The sequence below is a fragment of the Molothrus aeneus genome, chromosome 1, assembly GCF_037042795.1.
Source record: "Molothrus aeneus isolate 106 chromosome 1, BPBGC_Maene_1.0, whole genome shotgun sequence".
Lineage (NCBI taxonomy): Eukaryota > Metazoa > Chordata > Aves > Passeriformes > Icteridae > Molothrus > Molothrus aeneus.
Window position 1 is genome coordinate 80827347 of NC_089646.1, and position 23920 is coordinate 80851266.

The 23920-nt window shown below is 36.8% G+C and overlaps 1 protein-coding gene and 1 long non-coding RNA gene across 6 annotated transcripts in view; both read left to right on the forward strand.

The window, feature by feature from the left end:
- CTNND2 (catenin delta 2) overlaps window positions 1-23920 on the forward strand; it is a 637790-nt gene that overhangs the window by 609421 nt on the left and 4449 nt on the right. For 3 of the 5 annotated variants that reach the window (XM_066559759.1, XM_066559780.1, XM_066559772.1), the window contains 3 exons: window positions 692-817; window positions 14723-14849; window positions 18955-19086. In XM_066559759.1, the coding sequence (XP_066415856.1) occupies window positions 692-817; window positions 14723-14849; window positions 18955-19086 (385 nt within the window). Of the gene's footprint in view, window positions 1-691; window positions 818-12566; window positions 12600-14722; window positions 14850-18954; window positions 19087-23920 lie in introns of those variants that run through there. The other 2 variants (XM_066559767.1, XM_066559786.1) reach the window with 2 other exon arrangements.
- On the forward strand, window positions 19102-21146 carry LOC136562787 (uncharacterized). The gene is made up of 2 exons (XR_010784570.1): window positions 19102-20211; window positions 20958-21146. It is a non-coding gene; the product is annotated as an uncharacterized lncRNA (long non-coding RNA).

Sequence of the window (23920 nt, forward strand, 5' to 3'; positions counted from 1 at the left end):
GTGGATATAGAAAAAGACTTGCTTTTCATGTGGCTTTCAGAATAATAAGAAGGTGGCTTTATGAGAAGTCCTTTATGACTAAATGCTCCATGAAAATTGACAGCATTAAAATTCAAAATCTTAGTCTCAAGGATTTTAGAATCTAAAGTATTTTTCTTAAATAAAATATACCTACTCACCTTTTAAAAATGTTAATTACAACATCCAATCATGTAAACTTGGGACACATATCTTGGATTTTCTTCTGGTAACGTTATTATTATCAGTCAGACATCCCCCAAAAGGAAGCTCGTGTAGGTTAAATTTATCTAGTGAAAAGGTCTGTGCAGAACTTAAACCTTACATTAAAGATCTAAATTCTAAATCCAGAGCATAATAATTCCTAAAAAATAGTGGCTTGACTTGAAGGAACTATTCATGTGTTCAGATTATTCATGAGCATATGTACTTTGCAGTACTGATCTTTCAGCGGGGCTTAATTTATTTCTGTACAATTGGCAAAAGCTTTTTCAGATTAATATGTCACCCTCTTAGAAAAAGGATGAATTAATTTAAGATAAACCCCTTTCTGTAATATGAAGCTAAAGTATCATTATAGAGAAGGCATTGTCTAGAGCCCATTTTTATATTAACTATGAAAATGCAAGTACCTGATTAATAAATGATTGACTGATTGATTGATTTATGGCAGTGGGCGTCCCCAAGCTTCAGTGTGACTGATGACAGAGGATTTTCACCAACCCACGACTCTGGGTCATGGCACGCTCAGCATACTCTCTCCCAGAGCCAAGAAACCAGAATCTATTCCCCAACCCAGGTATTCTGGCTGTCAGCTGAGCAGTCTTGAATTGTTGTGTTTCATGCATACTGAGATTTGTACCCAAAGCAGTTCTTCAGGAGACCCTTGAATCAAAAGTAACAAAGCCTGACTCGAGAATATGTTCTTAAGTTGCACAGTGTAATTCACTGAACCCTGTAGGTTCTAGATGGAAAGTGCCTCACTTCACTTAGGAGAGTACCTGCAAGGAAGGTGTGCCGAGTTCTGCTCTCTCTGTGGACAGAACATACCAGTGAGAGGGACAAGTGCATTAAATCCAGTTCCCTGACAATCTTTCTAGTATTTCGCTGATTTCTTTCCTGATTGTCTCAGCCTTTCAAAGAGAAAGGAGGCTGCTGATAAGCACTATGTTGCAACACCATTTTAAATTTATCAAACACATTGCTTTGTTTTTTTGGCAAAACAACATCTTTAAAAAAAAAAAAAAGCAATGGCTCAACATTTCAATAAGGGGATCCTAGGTAAACTGGTAAACTGGCACATCTATAGAAAAATCAGTGTGTCCAAGAGTCAATGAAATTCTTAAAATGATAATTTTCAAAATCTTTATTAAGAGTGATAATATATGTTTCCATCAGAGAATTATAGATGAGAATTAGCTGGACTGGCCTTTTTTTTTTCCAGAATAAAATATTACTTTGTGGCATTATGGCAAAACCAAATCACCTTCTACATTTGCACAACATCCTAGTAAGTCCATGGAGTGACTGTGTTTATGTCTGTGCATTATGCATGTATGTGTATATATATATATGTATATATACACACACAGACATATATAGACAGTCATACATATATGTCTGTATATAATCTCTGATAAAATATTTAGAGGAAATTGGAATTTACCTGTTTTTCTGGCCCCACAGAACATAGTAGCTATGCTATTTCTTTCATCTTTTTGGTTTTTTGTACTACGTTTGCCTGGAAAAGAGTAGACATCAGAGAAGACATCATTTAAATACTCCAGACATAAATATCTTTCAAGGTTAGGGTAAATCCTTTTCATCTTTAGCTAACAGGACTATAGTTAAAACACCCAACATTTCATCAGCTTTTGTTAATTAGGAACTAGGCAAAGTCCTAATTTGACTTCAGATAAAGGAAATGTGGAAATTTTTTGCCTAAGTAAAATACACTCAGGCCTGTTTAAAGTATCATCTGATTAATTTTAGTAGAAAGAGATTCTATAACCAATATAGCAAAAGAGTTATAGTCTACAAATGTATGCATCTGTTTTTTCCGTCTTACGGAACATGTCATTTGCCTTTAGTTGAGCATTTTAAATGTGGCTTTTTATCAATTGGCAATCTTGCGAAATACTGAATCCTGAAATTGTCATTGGGTTCATTACTAGAGAAAACGTTAGCATTACTGATTTGTGTGTGTGTGCATTCTTAATTCTGCATTTTATGCTGAATATTACTTCCCAGTGTTCATGTCAGATAGGCTTGCCTATCCCAATGCACGCAAAAATATGAAGAATTTAATCATTAAAGCAAAGGCATATTTTGTATTCTGCAGCAAATAACAGGTAGTTGCTGCAGAGCAAAGAATAATATGATAATCTTTTCACATTATTTCTTAGAGACACGAGAACCTTTTCAGTGAGCAATGATATGAGAGTCTGGAATTTCGTTTTTACCTTGATGTTACTTTTTCAACATCATTTTCCCTAGGTAGCATCACCATATAAACTCACTGTTTAAATTACTTCCTCTTTTGATTGCATAAACCTTCCCAGGGATTGTTTTTTTAAGAATCATTCAAACCTTTGGCAAGAAAATTTTAACATTTCTGGCTTTTTGATTGCCAATTGCCTGCTTGAATAGCACCCTATTTGTCTACACAATAGGAATTCACATATCATGAGAAAAATCATGAATCCTAAAGGGGAAATTGTGCAAATAAATTGAACTGACATATAGAGGCAAACTCCTTGGCTTATGCAGAAGTAGTCAGGAGTATCCACACAGGTAAAAAGTGATGTAAAAACCACTCCTGAATTTTTAAAAATAGAGACAGAAAAATCTCATCATTTGTCAAAACATGTATTGTTTTCATCTATCTATGCTACTATTCAAAATCTTTTGGCTACTTTTTAAGAAGAACAATTGAAAAAAAGACAAAAATATTACAAAATGCTAAGTCAAACTGAATGTTGTTTTGATTCCCTTTTAATGCTCATAATTATCATTTCACTAGTGGCATCAAGTGAATATGTTCTGATTTCCTTGGCTTTTTCATCATCTCAAGTAATTTTTTTTTTCAGTTTATTAACAATCTCAAACAGTACTAGAAAGATAGCAAGTGATTACTATTATAAAAATACACTTTGCATGGCCTAGAGAGGGTAAAAAACATTTTGCAATGCAAACTATTCATGTTCTTACCTGTATCACAATGGCAACACATGGAGGAATATCAAATTATTTGTTTCAACATCAGTTGTTGGAAGGAGATGTTCTCAAATGTTTTACCATTATGGATTCCATAATTTACTATATACTAATAATCATAATTTATTTTAATAATTTTGCATTTTACATAGTCAAAATTTTTGTGATGCCCTCAACAAATATTTTTTTACTATGCAGTATCACCTACCATTCCTTTAGTTATGTTTCAGTAATTACATGTTTCTCTCTAAAACATTTTCCATGTCTATGATGATATTGAAAATATTTATAGCAATCTAAGATGGTCTGGGCTGAACTATTGAAAATTCAATACCAGCAATCATTTTTCATGAAAACAGATCTGCCCTTGCTTGTACTATTTCAATAATGAATGAGATTTTAAAAAATCAGGTATGATAATTGAGCAGAATTAGAACAAAACTAATGGGTTTTTTTTTTTTTGTTTTGCAAATACTTGTGTGTCTATTGGACAACATATCTGTGTGTTTGGTGGTAAATACCACTCTGTACTTACATGTACATGTATACACAATTGGGCTGTGTTGATGTAAAAACTTGAACACAACCACAGGGTAGATTTAGAGGACACTGCCTTTAAGTATGGTCCCCACAATACCCATAGGTTGGATATTGTGAAAATTTCTTCACCCAGAGGGTGATTGGGCGCTGGAACAGGCTCCCCAGGGAAGTGGTTGCAGCACCAAGCCTGACAGAGCTCAAGAAGGGTTTGGACAATGCTCTCAGGCACAGGGTGTGACCTTTGGGTGTTCTGTGCAGGAGCAAGAGTTGGACTTGATGATTCTGACAGCTCCCTTCTAATTCAGGAGATTCTGTGATTCTATGTCTAAACAAAGAGAGCTTGGGAATAAAAGAAATAAACCTTAATGGTTTTAATTGTGTGCTTACAAAGTATCTACAGCTATAGTTGACTGTTGCTTTTCCCCTGAGTGTGCTAAGGGCATGATATTACTTCCCTCTAGCATTGAGCATTGTTGCAAGCAATAATTCAACAACCAAATTTTGCAGTAATTCTTCCAGATAATCATTAAGGAGAGCATGGAAGCTGGCACCATTCTTATCCAAAATCTACTAGATTCAAGAGGTGCTAAACAAATGAGTAAAGAATCAAAGTTTATCCAAACAATTCTCTAGGATGCACCATATATATGTGACACTGAAGCATCCTCAGCATTGATGCTGGGTCTCATGGTAAGCACTAGCTGATTCATAAGGCAGTGATGAGGTATGGTTCACCTAAAAACTCAAGCCCACTGTAAGGTTGCTAAGTACAGATTTAGAAGAGAGAAATTTAATCTCATACTTGTGTAAAGTCTGTCCCCAAAGTACTCCACCCTTTGAACTTTTCTGAAGAAAAGAAAATTTAAAATGCAGCCCAGGAGTCAGTATCTTTAAGTTAAAGCTTTCTTTCTGAAGGGAATTGTATAACTGAAGTTTCTGAAATATCCTTAGGGTAGAGCTATGAGGAGGCATCCAGAATCCAGAAGGTTATGCATAGGTCATATCTGCAGATGTTTTTTCAAAAGTATGGTACCTCAGAATAAAATTGGATTTTAATATTTGAGTAGAATATAGTGACCTAAGAAAATTAACTACATATCTTTTGGCACTGGGTACATTTTTAGTCCATTTAAATAAAGTATTAAATGTTTTAAAACTAATTTACATTAGTTAATGGCAAACAATGCTTAGCTGGATTCATATGTACAACACTGAAAAAAATCCAGACATCTTCCTAAAGACTTTCAAAGGTGTTTTAAAGATACATGCAAAGAGAAACTATTTTTAGTTGATGTCAATATTTTTCTCCAAAAGTCATTCAAGGAATATGATTTCTACCATTCTGAACAAAATGTCATATTTAATTAACTTGTATACTTAATATTTGTATATCTAGGTCCAGGCACAAATCAGAGTAGATGTGCAGTTAAGAGTATGGGTGAGAAACCTGGTTCCTCTCAGCAGACTTGAGCAGGATTGTTGGGTGGTGTTGGATGGCTGCTCACAGTTTTGCAAATGAATCAGACCACTAGAACTCTTACTTGCAGTAGTAGCACACTCATGGAGGACAGAGGGGAGGGAAATCAGTTAATTCCTGTGTCAGTCACAGCATATTTCTGTCTCAGAGGTAAGCAGTTGATCTGGGATAGTCAATGCATAACAGTGGGTGTCTTTGTGACGCTGAGCTGTGTTGCCCTACTGGCACCATCACCATCCTCGTTGTTCTGGGTTCTACAAGGAGGTCAAAAGTGTGTGTTCAGTGTGGCTGGTACATGTTAATTCAATCAAAGGTTAGTGAAACATGAAGCTGCTCCATCAACATCCTACCCCCATGTCTTTGATGTTCTACATGATCTAATAATGAGTGGGGAAAAAATACTAGGAAGTCCTTCTCATTTCTTCCTTCTTCTCTTCCTAAAACTGCTAAAGGAATTCAAAAATGCCCTAAATATGTCTGCCATTTCAGACTTTAAAAAAGAAAGAAACCTTATATTTTGAAAGGAGTCTCTTTTGTAGTATGTGTGCTTTGTTGTGAGTGTTTTACTTCCTTACTTGCTGATAGAGTTTGTCTTGATGAAAGAGCTGTAGCTATTTCTTCCTGCAAAAAGTAGAAGTTTCACTGGAAGTTTCTGAATTGGTTCATTACTTTTAATTGAATAGAGTGCTTTTAGAGAAAGTTGAGGATCTTCTAAATTGAGAGTTGTAGTCTTGGTCCAATAGTGTGTTTCTCTTTGAGTTAACAATACTTACTTTGTGAATTGGAAACTGTTAAAGCAGTATCAGTAAAAAACAATGTGCATTTCTCATTATTAATGTCCATGTGTGCTGGTGAGCTACATGTTCAAAGCAGAATATCCTTAAACTCACACAGGTTAGCAGCAATCACTCGGATCTCTAACTCTGTGATTCAAGTGTATTATGCACAAATTTAGATCTAAAACTAAGGACAGCATGAGTTCTTCCAGTGAATTTTCTGAAGGGGCACTGATTCCTGTTATGTCAGACAGCTCCACATTTGAACAACATGATTGTCTGTTTTCAGCTGCACTGCTGCTGTTTGGGAAGCACAAACTTCTAATCTTGATCACAGTCAGTATCATTAGTATACCATGTTCTTTACCATAAGGGAGAATGGTGCAAATTTCATTCTGCTAATGATATTTTTCATGTTTTACACTCATAGGTATAATAGAAGAGTTGTATCTGGTTGATTTTATGGTTTAATGCATGAAAAGTAAGAGTAAAAGGCTGATTGGTTTCTAGCCTTTGGAAGGACAGTAAATTTAAGAAACTGACCATGAACATAAAGTAGTACATGTCTCTCTCCTGAAATTTTGTGGCCAATAGCCACAGTTCACATTTCTAGATCATATACATGTTAAGATAGGTGGAATTGCATTACTGGAATGAAAATTACAATACAAATAAAAAATCATTGTACATATTTTTTGTACATACAAGCAAGAATAGTTCTTTTGTGATTCTAACAATTTAAATTATAGCTTATATACATTGTGCAGGAGAAAATAGAAGAAGAGAAATTCTAGCTGAAAGGCCAAGTACTGCCATCATTTCCTCTAAAATATATTAAAACAAATTATTTTCTGTATAAGAGGCAAAGTGATGCTTTGAGAAATGAATTTATTTCATTTTATTGCAGTGTTTTGAAAGGTTTTTTTTTTTGGCTGCATATAACCTTAGCAAAATGAATAATGAACTCTGCCACATCTGAAGTCTTGTCCTTCATGCTTTGCCTCACATACCATTCTCTTTTCTTGCAGCTATTTTATTTATCAGATTAGGTCTTGTCATCTTTGCAATTCACACAACAGGAAATCAATAATTAATTATGGATAGGTAAAGCAATGCCTCACTGATTGCCTAAAACATCCAAGACTTGCACTTTATAAAACCACCGGGGATAGTTTCCTTGCTGTTTCTCACTTGAATAGATTTGGCAAGTAATTAGCACTTATCTCTCCCTCATCATGTGTCTCTTCATAGCTAAAATCAAGGGATGAGGTGTAAAATTAAGGTACAAGATCTGTGATTAGAAGATGACAACAATGCACATCAAAAAGTGCATTAGAAAAAAGAGAAAAGTCACTAAGGCCATCTGCGGTATTTAGAAAGAAAAAAAATGGATGACACTCTCAGAAGAATATAGTACCCCTTGCACTGCAATGGAAGAGAAAAACAGGGAGAGAAAATATTGTAGATTATTTTGAGGTGGAATGCTGACAGTGGGAGAATAATGGTGTTGCTTTCAGAGAAGCCGAGGTGGAGGCTGGGAGGTGTATATCTCATTTCAAAAAAAATGAGTTTAACCACCGATTCTGAAAATGGCACTTCAAAGGGCCTACAGAAAACTTAATAATCCTCAGCCAGTTCCAGACAGTTTTGCTGCAGTTAATAACTGTCTGACTAGGAGCCCTTCTTTAAGCCTCATGCTGCCCTAAATACGTATTTCAATATCTATTTGTCTTTCTGCTTCTTAAGCATTGAACTTGTGCTGTGTCTGGGATTCAGAAAGGGTCACTTGTAAGTAAAAGCCATTTGTACATTGGAATTCAGAGTGAGAAGATGAGAAGCACTGAGGTCAAGCCCTCTGCACCAGATATGAGAGGAAGCACTGCGTGTGTCACACAGCTGCACCAGCTGTGGAACCACATGGCAGCCCCAGCATCTGGCACTGGCACAGGGGACTGAGGGTCCCTGGGAGAGCTGGCTGCTCCAGTGGAGCTCTGCCACCTGCCTGGCCTGCTCCTTCCCTGCCTGGCCCTGCTGCTAATGCTGCTCTTTGCCTTGGCTCAAGTGATGGCACTGATTCCATGGGACTCTCAGCAGAGTCTCCATCCTTTCTCCCAGTTAGGTCAGTGCAGAGGAGGAGGGAGTGGCCTTCCTCAGAGGTTCACACAGGAGTGGTACTCCCAGCATGACCTTTAACCAACAAACAGCTGGCTTCATCACCATCATGAAAAGGCATGGGAAGTAAGCTGTGCTTTCTTTTAACCGCTTTGTCTAACTTCTCATCCTGTCACCAACTCCTGCTCTTTTATCCAAATTAATGTAACATTTTTAAAGCCCCAAAACTTGACAAATTTCTCTTCTAAAAATAATCTTCTGGCTTCCGTAAGTTGTGGAAATGAGTCTATAAGCACAAATACTAAAGTCTTCAAATTAAGATGAACTTCAGTGATGCATGTCTTCACTTTGGATCTGTTGATTTTGGGGGCTTGGCTCATAACTCTTTGGGCAAGGAGAGGAAACATGACACTTGGAGTCAGCAGCTCTCCTAAAGCCTTTGAAATTGCTCCAGAATAAAGGATTTAAACCAAATGGACATGTAAACTGGGAGAACACCAGGATCTTCCAGGCTCAATCCCTACTCTTCTCTTGAGCAGCATATCCTGATTTACCTCTTCGGAAGCAAAAGATAGAATCTTAGGAACAGAAATGGTAATACTCATTAGAATTGTAGAGTAACTGATGGCAGTAAAATAATGTTTATTCATAATACACAGTAAAGCAGATCAATGCCCAGGAACTCTTTTCTGGAAACAACACAAGCAAATCCAGAAAAAAGCAATACTTTGAGGAGTCATTTACTGTTAATAGGATTTGACAGTGTAAATTCAATTTGAATTTGAATTTAAAATTAAAAAACATTCAAATTAAAAATTAAAAAACCTTTGGGTTTAAATTAGATAGTTTACATAAAAGTAGTTGGTTTGTTTTTCAGGAGTGTTTCCAGAGTTTTTGAAGCTGTAGTTGAAATCTCTCTTCCAAAGTAAATACTCTTCAAGTACAAAGGCAGGGGCTTTTTTTAGAGAACACTGTCTCACCATCTCCTCCTCAGCAGCTCATATTTCCTGGTCACCTCTCTAGTGGTGCACAAGTTTTGTTGGTGGGGACTAGTTAGCTTCTTCCCTTGCTGCCATGGGGCTGGCTTGGTATCTTTTTTGAGAAACATCGGGAAATGTGTTTATTCTTTCTCTTTCAGTAAAACCAAATAATATGATCCCAGATTGTAAATCCTAATAAGTAAGGGTGGTTGTTGGTGACCATAAAAAATGCATTATTTTGGAAATCCCATGTGAGAGCTCCATGAGATATTTATGTGGATCACCCCAACTTTGTGACAGTTTCAGATTTCTCACCACAGTCAAGTCATACATATAAGTTTTCATATGGCAATGTATCTAGATTATTTGATCCAGTTGTAATTTCTGCTTCGTCCTATTAGAGTTGTGACAGCAAATTCCCACTGAAGAATTGCCCAGACCTATGTAAGTCTGATGAGCCTTGACTTAATTCACATCAGATTTATCCTTTGCTGTAGACAGCGTCACACTGGTGCACAGCAGTCGGGATGTTTCATTTAACCTGACAGTGCTGCTTTGGCTTGTGAAGGAAGCAGCACTCAGAGCAGTGTCTGGCTGAGTTTCAGTGAGTAGATCCTATGTTACATACTTACAGGCACTTTGCCTTGCTGCTGTGTCACCTACTTCTAACACCACAGTGAGTCTAGTTTCTGATCCCTGCAAGAGGTTATCTACCAAAACTTCACATTTCTACAGCTTATAATCATGAAGAGAGCAGTTATTACTTCAATTAATATCCTGGAACCAGTGAAAATTTGAGTTATGGATAAGGAAGTAGGATGATGAAGCAAGTCTGGTTCTGTGTGCTTCAAGTTGTCTGTAAAATGTCTATTAAATTAGGTTACAAGAGGATCAGACCTGAAGCAAGAAGTAGCATGCTGGCAAGGTTGTAAATTTCAGGAAGGTAGGACACAACATTATCTATAGTTTTTCAGGCTTTAGCTGTTTTTTTATGGGATTTTTTGCATCATTTTAAATTTTTTTTCTCTACTAGAAATTTCCCATTTACAAGAAGTTGCTCTTCTCTATTCCTGACAATGTTCAAACAACTATGGCCAGGAGTCAGAGCAGACTGTGCTCTTCAACACTGGAAGATACTGAGCCATCACACAGCCATCATACCTCGTACAGTTCTTCTAGAGCACTCAGTGCTTTTCAAGTCAATGTCTTCTTATAGAAGTTGATCAGTCAGAGGATAGGGCTTGTTTTCACTTTTGCTGTGTGACTATTAGCACATGGACTGTTGTGGGATTTCTTTCTGAGTGGATGCTCTGAGGTATCCAGGTTAGGCACCGTAGCCTTCCTGACTCCTGGACTTTCCTTGTTCCTGTTGGGAACTGTTGGGTCAACAGGTTGCCAGTTGCCATCAGGACTTAGTTTAATTCAGTCCTTACGATGATACTGTACTACATGAGAGAAAATGGTGTGTCTGTTATCATCCACCTCCACAAATCTTCTCCTCAAATCAAAGACTCCCCTACCAGTGACTTCTGAAGATTTGAAATTCTTGCAAACACAATAGAAATCTGATTCCCATTTTGTCCTTACATTTTAAACACAAAGAGAATATCAAGGAAAGAAAGAAAGAAAAAAAAAATATTTTCATGAGACACATGCAATAGGTGTTTGGTGCAATAAGATTAATCATCCTGACAAAATAATTATTTTCACATGGGCCTGATGAAAATGATTTCTTTTCAAAATGACTGAAAGTTGAGTAGGGAGATAAAGAACCTGTTCACCCCATAAGCCCAGTAAAAAGCGTTCAGAGAGACTACAATATCACTTTCATTTTCTATAGCGGTCATCCAACTCCCATCCCAGTTTTAATCCTGCAGCTTGTCCAAGAGGATGTTGTCAGAAACTAGTCACTACCAAACAAGCTTTAGCATTTGGAATTTATAAAGTATAATTGATATAATAGTATAATGGATATATTCACTATAGTCAAAATATAGACAAATGCCCAGTAGGAGATGTGTTGGAAAGATGTATAATGATATTTCTGTACTCTGGTTGTTCTCTGTCCTCCTGTAGTGTGCAGTTGCCACCTATTAATTAATTTAATGAAATACATTTAACATTGCATTTAAAAAATATATCCATTCTGTAACAGAATTGCATTGAATTGCTTTCCAATTTATCAAATCCTTTTGTCTTCCTCTCCTAGATCACATTTGTGGCTAGCAAATTGGTTTCTTAAATTCAGCCTCACATACTTTGGTCTTGAGTTAGCTTTCTTGTCTTCAGGACACTGCTGTATACTGTACCTTTAAGTATCCAAGTCAATTTAATTAAATTTCATTACAGGCAGTAGACCTGAAACAAAATAATGAAAGCAGCCAACATGTCAGGTGGTATTTATCTAGCCATTAAATTGAAAATACCCCCTTTAGGCTCTTAAAAATTAGTTTCAATATTTAATACTAATAGCTTTTGGAATTGTTAATGGGTATAGTTTTAATAAATTTGTTACAAACTGTTTACCTTTTCAAGGAAAGAAGCTTGTTGCTTGCTCCAGAAGAGAGCTAAGGATAAATAACTTGAAAGTATTAGGGTTTTGAAATACTGTGAGGTCTGGGAGCTGCCTGCAGTCCGTGGAAAAATACCATGAAAGTTGTCATACAGTGATAGGTGTACGCCTTGTTTAGTCAAAGGCAATGCCAAGGCAGTACAAAACTTGCCTTAGAGTTTATTGTTTGCCTCACTTGTCTTATTGAGCTGATTTGGCTTGCCAGCTTGAGAGTTTGTAGCAGAATTTATTTAAAGACCTCATTATAAGCACTATTGTCACCAGAGAGAAAAATGAGAATTTGCAGGAAGAGAAGAAGGGAAAACCTCCACTGCAGAAAAAGACTGCTGGTGCCAGCATCCAAGCAGCTCTCCTTGCTGCTCAGGCACCTCACAGTGCTGTGTCTGAGGAAGCAGCATTGACAAAGCACCTGTTGATATCCTGCACAGCCAAACTGGTGCCATCTGCTGTTCCTGCAATGTCCGTGGGACGGTGCAGGTGTCCGGGATTTATTTCATCTGCTTCCTGTCAGAAGCAGGCTGCAGGTATTAATGTATACAACACCAATGAAATAGGAAACAGGAAGAAAGACTTAGGGGAAGATTCCTGTCAAATTTTACTGAACAATATGCCAGGGTTTTGCTTGAGGTAAGCAAGAGTGCAAAAGGAGAGTATACTTGGCCATAACTGTATCCAAATCCACAAAACTGGAAACATTTCTACCTTGCTCTATGTAAGCATGGTTGATGCCTCTTCTTTTGCAGGCAGAGAGTAATGAATAGTGAGTGCATCCCTTTTCCTTTTGTCAGATCTAAAGTCTGTCCTCTTCATAGCTTCCCCTTCTTCCATCTGTTTAAAAGAAAATTTATTTTTAACAGAAATTAATTCTTTTGTAGAAAATTACAACAGCTTGAGATATAGTCACCTTTCTTGTAAGAAATTCTTAACCCCAGAGAAGGAGAAAGAAGAACCATTTTTCTTCAACAGGATAAAGGCATGGGCTTCTTATATGTTTGCTCCTTCAGTTTCATAACAGAGAAATGAATGCATAAGTTATTGTCAACCAGACACAAAAAATAAGGCTATATGTGTTACTTGTAGTCTTGGATAAGATTATTGGACTTAAACTATTCATTACAGCTCTAATTATATTATGTGTTCTTTAAAATACATGTATTTTATATATATGTACATATCATGTATAGTAGTTTCCAATTTGATTTAAGAAGTTAGGGCTTCACAGATTTTTTTCTTCCATTATCATGAGCCCTCCCTCTAGCTTGGAGGATGTGGTTTGTGTAGAAACTTCTTTTTGGAGATGGGATATAGATTGGAAATGTTGTATATAGAAAATTTTGGTTTAACAGAAATTAATTCCATTGTATTAGAAGAAGTTGTATTAAAGATCAAGTATTTATTTTTTCAAGTTACTTATTTTTATTAATTAACAAGCTTTCTCCCTTATATTTTCTTATATGACTGTGATTAAATATGAGGTGCAGTTCAGTGAAGTGTCTTAAACAGGAGCAATAGAGGACAGTCACTGCTGACTCCAGGGAAAGTCCTGACTGTACTGTAAATGCCATAGCCCAGATTTCATTCTTGCTCATTTTTGTCTTTGAAATTGCAGCTGAGTTACACCCCTGTTTGTAAAAAGCATTACATGAGAAATACAGTCCTTCAGCACCCATAGTTAGCTGTCACCTCTGCTGTCCTAAGTTGTTTATAAAATTTCCTTCTACAAGAAGTGTATCTTCTTTTCTCCTGCTGTGTCACAGTCTTGATGAGTCCTCTTTTCTAAGAGTCTCGTGGAAAGGGGATTTTCAACCCATCTTCTCTTCTTCTGAGAGCCAGGTGCCCATGGTTTCTGGGGATAGAAAAAAAGTCAGATACGTTGAGCAAAGGCATTTTGCTGGATGTGTGGAATTCATTGCTGGATGTGTGGGATTCATTGCTGGATGTGTGGAATAGCTGAGTTAGGGGGTGAGAATAGTCTTTACTACCCCAACCATGAATTATTCTTCTCTGAGCAAGAGGAAAATTCCAGCTGGTTTTTGGTAATGTTTTATTGTGTTTATTTTTTTCAGCATTTTGTTGCAAAACTTCTGTTTAGCACCATGCCTGGTGCTTGACTTAATTTCCCCTGAGCCCAACAGAAAGTGGGCATTTTTAAAACTGTGTGAGACTGGAAATCTCAGTGTTACGGATTTAGATTTAACATTAAGAACTAATAAAGACAGTTCCAATCTATCAATACTGAAGGCAGTTGAAATACTGTCGTTTAATAAGAACACTACCAGAAATCAGTTTATGCTCTCATGATAGTTTCAGACTATACATAATACGTTTTTAAAAATGTGAAGTACGTTATTTTGATTTATTGCATTATGTTATGGTGCAGGAATAAACCATGAAGTATTTAAACTTTCCTTTTTTATTTTTGAACTAGCTGTTTTTAGTAATTGTATTACTTTGTTGCAGTTTTTTAATACATCACCATGAACAGAGTTTTAAATAGAAGGAATAGAATTTCATTCTGTATGCCTTGAACAAAGCTGGAACAAAATGCATTGATTCTTTTTCTCTCATGTGCGAGCACGAGAGAAAAAGAGGGCTGGTAATCCTGGAACTTCCCAATCTACTTATTCCAAAACTCCATATAAATGAAAAATATTTCAAGCCAGAATGAAATGTTTCAAGCAACAAGCAAACAAAAATATTTCAAGCCAATGCTGTTTGCAATGTGAAAATTTAGGTTTGGAAAAAAAGGCAGAACTATTAAACAAATATCCTAAAACAGTGTTAATAATTTGAGTCTTTCTGAGATGTGTTATTTTATAGAACTTTCTCCATTTATTTTTAATCTTGCTGTGTCAGTACAGTCAGCACATCCTATCCTGTACCACTAACTATACTTACCACCCAGTGGCAGGAAGAAGACAGCAGCCTACCAGTGTATCCATAGTGAAAACACCAGAGAAAAATACTCTGCTTAAAGCAGTGAGCCATGTGGCCTTTTCACTGACCATTGTCACCATTCTTGGTGTTGCAGGACGGATGGTCACAGTATCACTTTGTAGCCTCATCTTCAACAATAGAAAGGGATCGGCAAAGACCGTACTCCTCATCCCGCACGCCCTCCATCTCTCCCGTGCGCATGTCTCCCAACAACCGCTCAGGTAAGGCCAGGCCCAAGCAAAGGCACAGGTAAAAATCCATCACCGTCATTTTCCCTGGCACCTGGATTTGTTGTTCACTCTGGTGGAAGGGCACAAAGTGTATTCTTTACTGTCACCAAATTATTTGGTCAAAACAGAATTTAATTTTTTTTTCATTAGCACCTCATAAAGTTTTACAGAAGAAAGATTATTCCGTAAAGTTTTACAGAAGAAAGATTATTCCATAACATTTTGTCATAAATTCTCCCAATATATTTTCTTGATATTAGGATTACCTGACTAGATCCCAGGGCAATGGCATCCACTGGTACCACCAGGAAATTCTGTTGCTCACTTTGCTAGTCATGAAAGCCACTATGTGGTTTATGACCATTTTGCACACTTAGCAGGAGTTTAAAGACCCACATTACTTTTTTTGTCAGCTTTTATTCTGGGTATGTGTGTAGACATAAGCAAATGTAAGTTTCAAGATTTGTCTACACATCTTCCTAACATTAATAGCATATATTACACCAGCCATTATCAATTTTGTATGATCTGCACAATGAACTAATGTACGTATATCAATTAATGCCATTGTGCAAATTAATTTTTCTATCTAGAAATTGGATAATCTTTCCCTCACTTTAAGGTAAAACATACCTTCATTAGATAAAGCCATTCCCAGTGAAAAATTTTCAAGATAAACAGAGTGCACTCTGACAGTCTTTCAGTGGCCTTTCTGCTGCTTGTTCAATCAAATGCTGTCATTCCATAGGTACACAAAGGGTTTAGGATTAAAATTGCCAAACTTATTATTACCATTATGCCATAGGTTTTTTTTCCTAGAAAATTGATGTGTTAATTATCTAGAAGCTGCATCTTAGTCCTGCAGAACAACAATTGAGGAGATACGAAAATGTAGCCAGAAGTACAGTGAAAGCTGCTACTCTGTTTTTAAAATCTGCCATTACACAAGTCCATAAAGGGCTCTTGTTCCTTTTTTTCTTCTCTAAAATCTCATCTTGACTGTAAGTGCAAGGTATTTGAAATGTCTGGCCCTGAGATCTTAGTTCTGTCTCTTGCCAGAGCCATCTTGTCACTTCTGTTGCTCTAAATTTTGGATGAAATTTTACTGCTGTCCTCAGTTATCGTAAGACTGGAAAAGCAGAAATAATAGTGGCTGTTTCTGAAGGAAGAAGAGCCCATGTCATTACATACCAGTCAGCTCAATGTCAGTCTAGAAAATTGCTGGAACAAATAATCATAACCTGAACAGCTCAAAGGTAGTAGGAACATAAGATATTACTTAGCTGTAGGAGTATCTATTTCTACATAATAACGTAAGTTGCTCTATGTCTGGTAGTATCCATATCAAATGCAACCTTTGATTCAATACCAATTGCTCTTATTAAATCCATCTGAGTTCCTGCTACAAGAATTTGCAGGAAGAAAAGTCAGTAAGTACAATATCCTATGAACAGTAAGACTCTTTCACACAACATCTTTATGGAAAAGCCTAAGGCAAGCTAGCCAACAATTCAGAAAACATTCTATGTGGTAAATAAAAAACTTACTGAAAACCATTCACAAGGAAAGGGTATTGTTTATTGCCAAAATGGCAGAATGCTATGCTTAGAGCCTAGCTTGGGTCCATTACCCTTCAGTGGTTTTAGTAATATACCTATTAACTTTGTGGGTGACGTAAACCTGGGAGACAATCATGTTCTTTGATGGGCATTATTGAAATTCAAAGTGATCCTGAGAAATTTGAGGTAATGTTCAAAGGGAAAAAAATAACCAGTCCTTTAAAAATAAGTTATAAGGAGAATGTCTGACTAGGTGACGTTCCTAATTTCTAAAGTTCTTTAGAAATTATCTGGCAATTTTTGTCAGTTGCACACATGAATTGGAAGGTGGAAAAATTAGGATATGAGAACATACTGAATGGACTGTAATTGTTTAACTCAAGTAAAAGAGACATGAGATGGAGACAGTGGGAAGAGGTACACACCAAGTCTTCAAGCATGTAACAGCCAGCCGTGAAGTGGAATGGTGTGAACTTTTTCTGCTTTCATAGCAGACAAATGGAAATAATGAGCAGCAAGGAGTCAGGGTAGACATTTCCTAGCAGTGGGGAAAGAAAGCACTGGAACAGAGTGCTTGGAGCAGTTATGTGATCTCTGTCATTAGAGATCTTTAATTCCAGATTAAAATCTCTCAAGAATTATGTTGGTATACTGGATCCTACCTTGGGGTAAAGAGTTGAAGTAAATGAACTCACACCATCCCATCCATCCCTAGGACTGGTTGATAAAAAGGCTTTTCTGTGTCCTTTAAGAATTAGAGCAGAAAAACATTATATTAGTTTTCAGTCTAATATCAACCAAAGTCTTCATCTTTGCTTCCAGTAAAAACTCTGAAAGAGGATTGATTCTGCATTTTAATGCTTTCCAGAAAGTAGTTTTCCTCTCATGGGAAGAGCAAGGGAATTCCCACAGGGAACAGAGACAGATGATTTTATTTGTATCAGTCAGTTTTGTTCAAAACACCAGAGTGTTTATAACCATTACCAGAGTATGTGAAACAAAATGTATCTCTCTGCTAGCAGCTTTTTCAAGGTTTGCATTCTGGCCCTCTCCCCATTAGACTCAAGCTGCCATTAGCTGATTTGGTGGTTTAACGTCATGTTTCTTTATATCTGCTGGATTATCAGCTTTAGATTTACATCACTATTGGCAAACAGTTTAAAAGCAATCCCCAATTCTAATGGCTTCACAAGAAAGAACATCTGTCCCGCATTTGCTCTGTAAATTCAGAGGCTAGGGCCAGCAAAACCAATCGAAGCAGAATTCAACATCACTTGTGCTTCCCTACTCCATAGTTGAGTGCAAGTACTTCACTGTTGCTCAACTAAAAAATGTAACATAGTTTAGAGATGCTGGACGATATGCCTCAAGGTCAATCTTCACAAAGAGTTTGTATTACATTTTTAATTTTTTTTCTTTTCTCTATTTATGAACAAAGGGGTTGTTACTGTTTTTGAGCTTCTTTTTACATAGCAAATACCTGGATGGAGGCAGGGAAGTGTGTAGGGGCAAGCACCAGTACTTTAGTAATGTTTATGCCACTGTGCCCTTGCGAGGCTCTGGGGAGCTCTGCCACTCACCCTGTGCTCCTCCTGCCCTCCACAACAGGGAAAGTGCACTTTATTTACCAGTACCTAAATATATTGAAGTCAGTTCACTTGAAAGCCATTATTTTTTTCCTTTGCTTTTCTCCTTTTCCTATGCATTGCAAGCTCTAAGGCTTCATGATCAGTGACAGTGATCACTTCCACATTCTCCAGTGTGTGAGACTTGAGTACAAAACCCAGTTCTCTTTTGTGCTACCTGTGCTTTCCTCCTTCTAGCTGTACCTTGAGTATAGGTGATGAAGGACTTCGTTTTTATAAAAATAGCTTAAAGTAGCAGTTGTTGCTTTAATGGCAGTTATTCACACATATAGCTGTTTAAAGACAGAGAAATTATTTCAGTTACCTTTAACTGTTAGGCATTCTTTGATATCTGTTTTCTAGGAGGAAGAAGGCGTTCTTTTCTTCCCTTTTCCATTCAAATAATTTAATTGGTTTATTTTCAAGAGAAAAGGGAAGAAAATAATTTTATAAGGGTTTTTCCCACACAGTTGAAAGTTAACAGTCTTTTCAATTGAAATAAAGTAACCATTTTGAGGAAAAATTGGAAATTTTTGGAAAAAATTGGAAAAATTTGCCCATACCAGAAAGTTTTGACAAGTTAAAGAAACTGAAAAGCAAAAAGAGAAAAAAAAATTGTTGTACTTTTGTTCTTTAATAGAAATCATCTTAGATGTTGGATGTAAGTAAAAAGAAATTTAACATTTAGAAATAAAATTATGTTTGCAGTTGATTGTCCAATAAATACATTTGCCTTGTCCTTGAAATATCAGCATCTCTTCTTTTCCTCCATAATGTGGTAGAGTTTCTTCAATCAGCTTCATGTTAGAAAACTAACAGATGTAAACTTTACAGGAATGCTTACTCAAGAGTTAAACCCTACTTTCAGTCATGTATGATTAGAAAAAGAAAAAATCCATTTTTGTTATCTAGCAAGTGCCCCAGCCTCACCTCGGGAAATGATCAGCCTAAAAGAAAGAAAAACAGACTATGAATCAACTGGAACTAACGCCACTTACCATGGAAGCAAGGGAGAACACACTTCTAGGAAAGACACCATGACAGGTGAGATTTTGCTTGCATAGCATATATATAAATGAGCTGATAGAAGACTGATTTTATAGGATTGCCTGGGCTTGCTGCACTGTGGAAGAGAGTCAACCTGCTTTCGTTAATTCCCAAGTTTTAGTCACCTTGAGAAATACAACTGAAGATATATTTGAATGAATACAAGACTATGTGAAAATGATTTGTGAACATCATGGTTCTTCATGGAAGAAAGGCTCTAAATCAAATCTTGCACGTCTTTTTCAATTTTACATTTGTTTTCATTTCAGGAGGAAGTTGGTTGATCACTTTGAATTAACTGGTATATTTGAGCATGTGCAGTGATCCCTAACATCTGTCTTTTGCAGGGAATGCTCTCCAGGATGAGTTACCTTATTTTGTATGTCAGTATTCATAGGAAGTTTGTGGCTCTTTGTAGAGTTTATCCATGTTCCTTTCTTAGCGGGGCTGATTTAAATGCAGTAATTTTCTGTGTATGTTGTAGCATCTGTTGCAGGTTTCTCTGAAGGCCTCTCTTCCCCAGTGAGCTCATTAATCTCTTAGCATTTCAGTAATTAGGAAATTTTGAGTGTTTTTCCCACTGCTGTACCTCTTCATGAATTCTCTTCAAAATACATGTTGGTCTCCATCACCATTGCACCATCATGGGGCTGATATAACCATTATTGAACTTTTTGTCACATTTGTACAGCACCAAGCATCACGGTCTCCTCCAAATGCTGCCTCAGGGCAGGCAAAAAATCTCAGTGAGAAGTCTGAATGCCAGTTACCTTCTCCCATGCCCTCTGTAGAGGTCTTGCTCAGAGGCAGAATGAGTTGCTCACCAGGAACATGGTGACTCAGCATCAATCCATCCATAAGATCCATCTTTCAAGGAGGTATTCAGGATATGAAGATGCTCACACATGAAGATATCTACTACGTTAAATGTGATTATGTAATCAAAACCTAAAGAGCAGCCTTGGAACTTGTGTGAAAATGCAATATGGAATGTTAATTAGCCAGAAGGTGAAAATCTGAAGAGAAGAATGACAGTCAAGAGCATTTGGAAACCACAGAAATTAGGAGTGTCCTGAATGACTTCTGTAGGGTACTATGGAAAGTGCAGAAGATTCAGTCAAGGTACTGCATTTTATGTGTCTGTAGTGTTTTGAGTGTTGCATATTCACTGCACGAGGTAGTTTTCTATAACAGTTCAGTGGCCCCTACTCGGCTGATTGTGAAGGACAGCACTGATGTGTTTTTCTGTCATTTGTCAAGGACCTATAAATGTTCCTCTTATCTTGGGAATAAGAGCATCAGGCTGAAAAGGAAAAGGCAGAATCAGTAGTATTTTGTTCTAGCTGTATCTGTAAATTCAGATTAGCAAATTGTATCAGGAAGTTCACCAAAATACAGTATCCCCATGCTGAAAATTTGGGTTTCTTTGCATATAGTCATGCCTCTGTCCACACGTTAAAAATTTTGACTTTTCTTTTTTCACACCCCTTTTCACTTTCTTTTTGAATGTGGTGCTTTTCTTGTCTGATTCCTACTTCCCTTAATTCCTTTCTCTCACAGTGTAATTTTCGGATTGTGGGGTTTATACTGCTTAGCACCTTTACTCCACTTTGATTTTTCCATTGTGTTTTCCTCTAATATTGTCTTGTATTTTGTCTATTTCTCTCAATTATTTGGGTGGGCTTTTAGTAAGGAAACTTGAAACTATTAGCATCATACTCAGCTATCAACTGTCTTTCCAACTCCTGAGCTCAGTGAGGGGAAAAAAAAATCAAACTAATTCAAATCAAAAAATGTAATATTTCATAATCTTACATGACCAATGTACAAATAAATATGGAATTAACAAGTAACTTTCTCTCTTTCAGATCACCAAATCTCTGCATGTTTGGTCTAAACTCAAATTAAGCACCATTATAAGAACAAAAGAAAATGACGGAAGGAGTTTTGCTTGCCAACATTCAACATGGAATTTATGTAACATAATTGTACCTCGTTAAATAATAAATACTTGATTTTAAAAAACAAATAAAGTCAGTATTTGTGATTTTGTGAGACATTTTGACTTTGCTTGAGTGGCCCAATACAAGTTCATGTAGCAAGTTTCTTGCGATGCCTGCATTTCATTTTGTGCATCAGACAGTGCATTGCAGCCGATATACATCCATGTGGATGGGACTTAGATGAATGTTTTCTCAGGTTCCACCTGGCACACACATATTTTGATCTGCTCTTCTACTTTTGTGCCAAGCTGATGTATTACACAAAGCTTGCTTTGACTTAGGGATTTTACACAGAGCGTAGAGCCACAGCTTTAGTCCCAATTTATCCATGACTTGTCTCCATGCTCTTCTCCAAAGCTCTTCTCAGTTTATAGTTGAAAAATTTTATGACCTTTGAGCTGAGACTGAAATAAAGGTTTTTTGATGGATTTTCGAAGTAGGAATGTTGGCTTCCTGCCATCCTGAGGATTTGTCAGGGAACCTCTGGGGAAAATGGAGAATCTATGAAGTAAACAGTTTGGCTGAAGATGATAACTTACATTGATTTCACGACGATAGATAAAAAAAAAAGAGGCACAGTATCAAAGTTTTCATTGCCCTGTTCACAGGTTTATGATGCCTTTTATATGTACTGTCTATTTTCTCCTCTCTGTAGAAAATAATAACCAATTACAAAATTTTGTCACCTAAAGTATATTTTTAAGACAAAAGCTGTTATATTCCGTTTAGGAAAATGGGAACTGTAAGTGCACGTGATAATGTTATTTATGCCATGTTGGTTTTTTCAGAACAGGGAAGATAAGGTCCTTGTGGACCATCACGGGACTCCTTCTTTGAGGTTTCTTTTACCTTTTTAGTTCCCTCAGTGAACTAATATGTACATCATAGTCAACATGCTGTGTCTTCTCTTCCAGCAGCAGAGAAAAACTTCTAATTAAGTTCTTTTTCCTTTGGTTGTGGAGAATCAATCATGAATACTTTTGTCATTTTAACTTACTGGCAAGTCCATGCATATTTGGAACACAAAAAAAAACACCATCAGGTGCTACAGGTGCTCGGATTATCATTATTTTTATTATTATTATTTTCAGAAACAATAATGCACTGTAATCTTTTCTCATGCCCTTACCTCATTTTTCACTGTGCAGGAAGGTGGCAGTGGCCTAGTGACAGGCAATGATCTCTGTTACCTAAGATTTGTGAGGTACAGAAACATTTTTCTTTACTGTGTTGAACTAATTTTTTTTAAATGGGGACCTGCTGCTAATAGTAGCAAAAGCAGGTTGTGTGATACCAGATGAGGATGACTACCTGTCCAGCTGAGCTGTCCTTTCTTGCTGTCAGTTTGTTCCTGAGGGCAGAAGGCTAGCATCTTGTTATTCCAAAGTGTCTGTAAATGTGTTCAGAATAAGCACGTCCAAGATCTGAAAGCCGAATGTTAAACCATTAATGAAGTGACTGGGATATATGGGGATGAATTTGGTCAATGACATCTTTGACATGTAAACCACTGAGTAACATAATTTTCAATTTTTGCCATCTTTAAAAAAACTGCTATAGGCAACTATGTGACTTTTTTTTTAACCAGTATCACCTAGAAGACTGAACAGAAGGGAGAAAGAAAGCTGTTTTTCTATAATGTCCTGTATGCAATTGAGCCACGAAGTACTGCAGGTTGATCATAGTATTCATTTTAGAATGCTCACAATTTTGCCTCTTCAGTATTATCATGGACTGATGTTTAGAGACTGCATAAAATACACACATAAACACACACGCTGATCACTTCTCTGTTAATCTGATTTTCCGCTAGTTCTCACATCTCTGTGAAGAAATGTGGCTGCAGAAATATCTCTGTTTCTTTCTCCTTTCCCTCCTTTCCCTTCTATTGCCATTTTTATTTTTAAAAAATACTCTATTGACTTCTCTTTCCATTTGTTTTACAGTTTTATTATAATGGTAAATATATAATATTATCAGGAAAAATTAGATGTTAACCACACTATCTATCAATTTATCTAGCTCATTCTCTCCTTTTTTGTATATTTGTCTTCTGCTTTTGGATAGCAAGAGTCAACTGCTCACTTTATCATGGCAGAGTGGGAATGGAGTTCCCAGGGATTCCACCTGCATGTTCAGAAGCAGATACTGGAACAGGGCTGCATTCACTACTAGCAGCTACATTCTTCACCTACATTTCCTCCAGAATCAAAATTACCTCAACCTCCAAGCTAGCCTAAGCCAAGATTTCTTATTCTTGATGTCCTGGGATTTATTGTCAAGCATTTTATCATTGTTTTTATTGCTTTGAGAAAATATTACTAAGGGTTTGAGGAGGTTTTTTTTTTTTTTTTTCATTTTTAACTTTTGAATTTGTATCCCCATCACTGCAGTGAAATAAGCCACACAGAGCTTGCGACTATTTTCATAAGCTGAAATTACCTATTTTCCATTGCAGAATATGTGATCCAAGAGACCGTAAAATTTCAGTCTGGTATGTGACATTTGTGAGCACATCAGTGCAAATGTCACAGTAGTGCACTGGACAGCTACACACCAACTCGGAACTATTTCTAGGTTTATAATAGTCATGGCTAATAGCAGCACATATGTACCACATGTCTTTGTATATCTCAATATGGAAAGGTCATGACCTCCCTCCTAATGTCTAATTGCCTGAAGGAACAACAAGCAAATTAGCATGTCCAGTTTGCTATTTTTCATCATATTCTTCACAATACCCTCAGATTACAGTTGCACCTTGTACCAGTCTTTTGCTCTTGAAATCAAACAACCAGGAACAGCATTGACCTGTCTGAACTCAACAG